This window comes from Ursus maritimus, unplaced genomic scaffold, assembly GCF_017311325.1.
Source record: "Ursus maritimus isolate PB19 unplaced genomic scaffold, ASM1731132v1 scaffold_31, whole genome shotgun sequence".
In the NCBI taxonomy this organism is placed as follows: Eukaryota; Metazoa; Chordata; class Mammalia; order Carnivora; family Ursidae; genus Ursus; species Ursus maritimus.
In genome coordinates, this window is record NW_024425675.1 from 29,947,874 (window position 1) to 29,954,556 (window position 6,683).

At 59.1% G+C, this 6,683-nt stretch overlaps 1 protein-coding gene across 2 annotated transcripts in view; it reads right to left on the reverse strand.

The window, feature by feature from the left end:
* LOC103673987 (phosphofructokinase, platelet) overlaps positions 1-6,683 on the reverse strand; it is a 54,324-nt gene that overhangs the window by 10,856 nt on the left and 36,785 nt on the right. For both annotated transcript variants that reach the window (XM_040645468.1, XM_040645469.1), the window contains 6 exons: positions 6,543-6,607; positions 6,085-6,154; positions 5,808-5,954; positions 4,277-4,347; positions 3,128-3,215; positions 2,443-2,595 (listed from right to left, as the gene is read on the reverse strand). In XM_040645468.1, the coding sequence (XP_040501402.1) occupies positions 2,443-2,595; positions 3,128-3,215; positions 4,277-4,347; positions 5,808-5,954; positions 6,085-6,154; positions 6,543-6,607 (594 nt within the window). The remainder of the gene's footprint in view (positions 1-2,442; positions 2,596-3,127; positions 3,216-4,276; positions 4,348-5,807; positions 5,955-6,084; positions 6,155-6,542; positions 6,608-6,683) is intronic.

The following is a 6,683-nucleotide window of genomic DNA, read 5'->3' on the forward strand; positions in this document are numbered from 1 at the left end:
CCCCCCCCCCCCCCCCCGCCGAGCCGCGCAGCCACGGTGGGACAGCTTTCTGAACCCCTGCTTGGAGGTGCCAGGGCCAGCGCAGCCTCCATGATGCACGAGAGGTGCAGGGGTCTGTTCTGAGTGACGCACGGGTAGCCGAGTGTGTGCGCTGACGGGGAGGACGTCACCCGTGAGGACAGTCACGGAAGCGCCCGAGAACGCGACACGTCAGGGGGCCTGGGCACTGCGGACACTGGGGCCGACGGCTCCCTGCGGTGGGGCTGTGCCGAGGTCCTGGGGGTCAGCAGCAGCCGGGCCGCTACCCACCACGTGCCAGTGGTGCCCCCACAGCCCGTTCTGGCGACCAAAACCGTCCCCAGCATTGCCGACACGCCCTGGGGGCAGAGTGCCAGTGGGAGGGCGCGCAGGGCAGCCGGTGCGTCTGGACAGGAGGCCTTGGGCCCGCGGCTGGCCTGTCTGGGAAGGAGCTCCTGGGTGAGGCACGCAAACCCACACTGAACTCACTCTGGTGCTCAGTCCCTCGGGAGCAGATTGGGAAGGACGCAGGGTGCCCTGGGCCCCGTCCCCTCAGCCCCCCGACGGCACGTTTCCAGCCTGCCGCTCCCTCTACACGGCCAGTCCCGCCGGGTTCCAACCCAGATCCAAACCTCCCGAAGAACACACGACTTCACTCTGGTTTGCACCAACACAACGCTGCAAGAAACCTAGCGACATCCACACGCCACACCCGTACCCGGTCCCCACAGCATCAGACACGCTTCGCAGGCACGGGGGCGGGCGTCGAGGCCCCTCACCCCGAGCATCCGGCTCACCCCGGGTCACAAGCCAGGACCGGGACCTGTGCCAGTGAGCCCACCCACGGCTTGGGGCCTCAGCACACATGCACACCTTCTCGCCTCGCGAGGGTGGGCCTGGCATCGGCTCGGACACAAAGCTACCAACCTTGTAACTGGGAAACTGGCTTCAAGAAACTCAAGTGAATGAGAAGCCAGATTTAAGAGATCACGTAAGAAATTTCCAAATCCCTCCAAGGCGAGCAAGGTGGACCATTCAGAGTTTCCGTATTTCGTGTCTCATCTTTATAACCTGGAAACCATGTTTTGTAGCAGAAAAGCCTGGGACTTTAAAGTGGGAGACTCCTGGCTTTGTGCCAAAGAGCGTACGTCCTATGTCACGGGGAGACGAACACCAGCTGGGGCCAGGCCATGCCGAGGACAACTCCCGAGTCCACCCCGCCCCCACCCAGGAGGGTTCCAAGCAAGTGACAGTTAGGAACCATGAACTTGCAGTAGCTTCCACTGAGCGTAAGCAGACGCAAACTCCAGCCAGGGGCAGAGAAAAGAGCAGGAAAACACGGATGACGGTCACGCACAGGGAGGGACAGTGACCCTTCCACGGAAGGTTGCAGCCTGATCAGGAGAAGAACTGGTTCAGAGCAGCCAAAGCAGGAGCCACAATCACCAGGACGGCACGCGCCACGGCCCGGCGGCAGGTTAGTGGTGCAAACAGGGACGCTCCAGCGTGGACACACAGGACACACGGGGCAGGGCTTTTTAGTAAAGAAACCACAGAAAGTTGAAAAAGCTCAGAAAAGCAAAACAAAACAAAACACAAAAAAGCAAGCGCTAAGCATTACTCACCATGTGAATTTTATTTAAAGAGAATTTCTTTTATTTACCAGCACTAGAGACAAATTTGATCCCATGGGGTTAAGAATGAAAATTCTAGAAAAACACTCATGGGATTTGTGTCTCACAAGGAAAAAAAAGACTGGAGAATTTACCGACGATTTTAGATGCCAGATTAAAAAGAAGGAGACACGTATCCTGTTACGGTGCTTTAAGGTCCCATGCCACCGGACCCCGGATTTACCGTAATAAATCACATTACGGGGTGGGGTGCCTCCGTGGCTCAGGTCCTGGGATCGAGTCCCGCATCGGGCTCCCTGCTCAGGGAGGAGTCGGCTTCCCTCTCTGCCTGCCACTCCCCCTGCTTGTGCTCTCACTGCTATCTCTGTTGCTCTCTCTCAAATAAATAAATAAAACCTTTTAAAAAATTAATAAATAACGTTATGGCAGTGAAGTAAATTTGGCCCAGGCAAAAAACCCCTAACTTTAATGATTACCCGAATCATAAAACCCTAGCCCACCTGGCTGAGCTATGATGTCCCGTTACCCGATGGGCCTCGGCAGGGACGCACCATCCTGGCCGCGGAGCAGGAAAAGAGGTGGTAAAAACAAAAAAACAAAAACAAAAACAAAACCTCTGGGCCTTAGATTAGAGATTGTCACACTTTAAAAAAAAAAAAAGGAAAAAAAGACTTTTCTGGAAACCAGCCCAGGTCTCGCTGCAGTCTCTAGTGCGTGGCAGATAAAAGCGGGCCAGGCGCCCTGCGGGTTAGCGTCTGCGGCTCCTGCTCTGCTGGCCGCACAGACTTACGTCGGTGATGGTGTTCAGGGCGGTGTCTGCGCCGATGCTGAAATCGGAGCCCGGCACATTGTTGGAGACCGTGGCGGGGACCATAACCATAGGGACACAGAGCTCCTCGTACTTCTCCCGGGCAGCTGACAGCTCCAGCAGTCCCAGGTAGGCCTGTCAGGCAGTGTGCAGGTGTGGGGGGTGGGGGTGGGAGGGGAGCAGAGCAGCCGTTAAAAACACAGGAAAGCGGTAGGGTCACCAGACAGCGTCTCGCAGAAGCGACACCACATCTCCTGTGGGCAAGGGTCTCATTATTTGAGGTCCTTACGTCTTCTTTAAAGCAAGTGGAAGGGTTATTAGGGGATCGGTCTGCGGTCCAACACGCAATTGGGAGCGATAGGGCCACGTAACCGCCCTGCTCTGACGGCCAATGGGCCTCGGATTCGAGAGAGACGATCACTTCTGCAGACTTGAAACGCGTGAGAACTCACGGGAAAGATGCATCCCAAGTGGGGAGTCCCTGACTCGGCTGCTCCGTGGCTGCCACCTGAGCGTCCCACCGCAGCGCCACGACTATCCAGTGGCCCCCGGGCTCAGGGACTACCACCCCCCACCCACCACACTGTGCTTGCCAGAAGCCTGCCCACGCTCACCCCCAAACCTACAGCACTGACGAGCCAGCAGGTGCCCAGAGACAGGGACGTACCTCAAATCCACCAATGATCAGCAGGGCGTTGATACTGTGCTTTCGCATCTGTGTGGCGATGTCCTCCAACGACTTCCCAGGCAGCGTGCTAGAAAGAGTTCAGGCAAGACATGAGGCCAGACAGACCCCGCCAGCACCTGGTGTCCCCACTGCCCCCAGCCCCCAGCCCCGGGCCGAACACTGCAGCCCCCACGAGCAGCCCTGGCTGGACAGCAGAGCTGGGGAAGAAGTCCAGGGAGTGCATTTAAAACAAAACAAAAACAAAAACCACAAATGGGAAGAAACACTCAGCTGTGCAGATCCCTGACCTCAAAAAAATCCTAACGCCACCTCAGAAACTAAAAAAAAGCACTATTAAAGCTTGTGAATACTCATAATAATTGTTTGAATGGAAACTTCCCGTCCGTGCAGCTCACCCAGCCTGCTTGCGAATAAAGCCGCACGCGCTCCCGCTCGCTACTCCTCTCCCGTTCTGTCACCTAGAACCAATGGCACGCCAACGCGGAGGACCAAACACACGACCGCGGGCCAGGCTGCGTCCCCAGAGCCACCGACACCTGCCCCTCCTCTTTCCTTCATGCAGAGGAGACGTCTGAGCTTTCAGTACATTTAGAAGAACTCCCGGGACAAAACGGCGGGGCCTGGGTGGCCTGAGCAAGCAGGGGCCCCGCGTCTAGAGCACAGCTGCCAGCTCGGCCCTCCGGCTCAGCCCAGAGCAATGCCTGCGCTCGAAAGGCGTGCGCACGTGGGTGTCACAGCCGGTCGGAAGGGGCCCGGGGCACACAGGTGGACATGTCTGCTCCTGGATGGAGCCCGGTGTCCCCAACAGCAGTGGCAGTGAGCCGCCGTGGGCTCCGCGGGGACTGCTAGCAGCCACCATGGGGCTCTGCACATCAGCGGAGAGCAGCGATACTGGGAGAACAGTCCCCAAGTCACATGCCTCGTCTCTGTTCCAGGGCACATCTCGGGGGCTCCCCAAAGCACGACCCAGGTCCCTCACGGGGGCCGGGCTGGCACGTGAGCCAGCGCCAGCTTCCTTCAGGATCCCCTCCCGGGACTGAAAAGCAGCAACTTCTGTGCCAGCTGCTCGTCTAGGATGGGAGTCCTTCTCCGTCCTAAGAGCAGGTCAGAATCGAGAAGGGGAATTACCGTTTGGTCCCGAGAATGGAGCCTCCTTGGCCGGTCCAACCTCCGACATCCCCCCAGCCGATCTCCTTTATCTGGCGTGCAGACACACGGTCGAACAGGGGGAGCGACAAACGAGGGAGTCAGCTGTGCAGAGGGCTCCCAGGTCTGCACCCTCAGGAGGGGCACCTCCCCAAGGGCCTGCGAGGCGCTCGGGAGCTGCCCCTGTCGTGATGCTGAGCAGGTCAGAACCCAGGACACCCAGGCCCGGGGCCTCCCACCACGTACCCCCCACCATGCAGAGCAGATCCAGACCTCGGCTGGCCATGCTCTACGCATAGGAATGAAAGAAAAACAGATATTGTTTTTCTTAACTGATGTAAAAGGAAACTTCTGTAATTAAAAATTGAAAGAAGTCTAAGGACTACAGGTGAGCCAGCTAGGCGTGGACATACGCCGTGTCTCCTGGGCTGGATCCCCTTCCCGCTCCTAAGAGCAAAGGTCTCGTCCACCGACCCAGGCGCCCTGGGGGTGCCCTCCGTGCACCAATTCCTCCCAAACTCCGGTGTTCAGCCCATGCTTCTTAAAGACCCTGAGCACAACCCGCCTGCTCCCCAGACGCCTCACCCCAGGGCATTGAGTCACCCCTCCACAGTCCTGTCCTGCTCAAAACCCTCGTCTTCTCTGAGCAAAACCCAAATTCCTTCCAATCACTACAAGCCACCTGGCCCCATCCCCTCCTACTCCCCTGGTCTGCTGCTGCCCTGGCCGTGTGAGCCCGCCGTCCCGAACTCCCCTGGACCTCGGCGCTGTCCTCGCCCAGCCAGCACGTTCTCATGGCCTCTGTCTCCAGTCTGAGACTCCCCTCCCTGGGGCATGTCTGTAGGGTACCAGGGCAGACCCCTCCTCTGGGTGTGTCTGCAGCGCTGGTCCTTGTCCGCGATGCCACGCCCTGTGCCCCCCTGCTCGCTCACCATCCTCTCCCTCCCCAGGCTACAACCCGCGGAGAGCGGCTTCACTTTCTGCACCAGCTGGCTTCCCCGGGGTAAGAACTCAGTGCACTGCTGGGTGCACGCTGCAGCCTTAACCACATTATCTAAGCCCCTACAGCGTGGGACCTCGTGTGACTTGGTTTCTGCATAAGGAAAATGGGGCTAACATCGCAGGTTTACAGATCACATAGGAGTACTGAGTATACATAGTAAGCACTCAAGAAGTGTTTGTTCACTCTTTCCACCAAAGCTTTTGTCTGAGTGCTTGCTGGCCCCGTCCCACTCCAATGGCACAACAGCCTCTGAGGCAACCGGTCCTCTTCCCTCCTAAGGCCGGAGCCCACGGGCCCCACTAGTGCCACTGTCTGCGGACCCCAAAGAAAATCAGGTGGTGTGTTCCACGCGGAGTGTCCCTGCAGGGCCCAGAGCGCGTACTCCAGGACGGCTCTAGCGCACAAACCGTCCTGAAGAGCCGCGTCCATGTTCACCGTGTGACAGAGCCCTAGGCTCGCGGCCGTGAAAGGGAGGTCGTCCACTTCCCCAGACGTCCCCCGGGGACTCACCTGGCCTTTGGCGAAGCCCTCAAAGCCGTCGTAGATGGCGAGCATCTTGTGCCCATCCGCGATGCCCACACGCACGGCCGAGCGCACAGCTGCGTTCATCCCGGCGGCAGGCGCCCCCACGTTTATGACGGCCACGTTACAGTTGCTCTGCAAGGTGGGGGGGCACGCTGTGTCCGCGCCACACATGCCACAAGCGCATGGCAGGTGTACATCCTGGGAGGCGCGGGTCCGCGGGAAATGTGGGATGGCTCTCGGGACAGTGCGCAACGTCACCTACCTTCACGATCTGATCGTCCGGCAACTTGATGGCCAGCCGCTTGTAAGTGTTCAGATTGCTCTCGAAGCTCCTGGAAGGAAAAGCGCCATAGGGCCCAAGGTTAGAGGGTGGGTAGAACGTGAGGGGCTCCCCTGGGAGAACGGCCTGTGCCAGACGCAGACAGGCCGCACACACCTGCTCGGGGCGCTCAGGGCAAGGAGGCAGCCCTGGTATTTCCGGCGACAACGGGTACGTGCCACTTGCCATCTGCACCTCGCTGAATTCTCAACAACCCCACCGGCCAGAAAGCAGACCGCAAATCAACCAGTCCCCCAACTACCCATCAGGGCCCTCGAGCTGCAGAGCGGCGCCCTGCGGCCTGTGCCAGCCTCCGACGTTGTCCCGTGGGACGGAAGGAGCACAGCCCTGGAGCACGTGCGAGCAGCAGCCCGAGGAACGCAGGGCCCTCGGATAGTCACCTCCCGCGGAGCTGCACAGCGTCCTTGAATCTCCTCTCGTCCATGGCCTTCTGCACTTCCTGGGTCTTCAAACACACAAGGCAGAGAGAACATGTCAAGACTCAGACGTCTGTGGATGACATGGGCTGCCGTGCCCTGCCA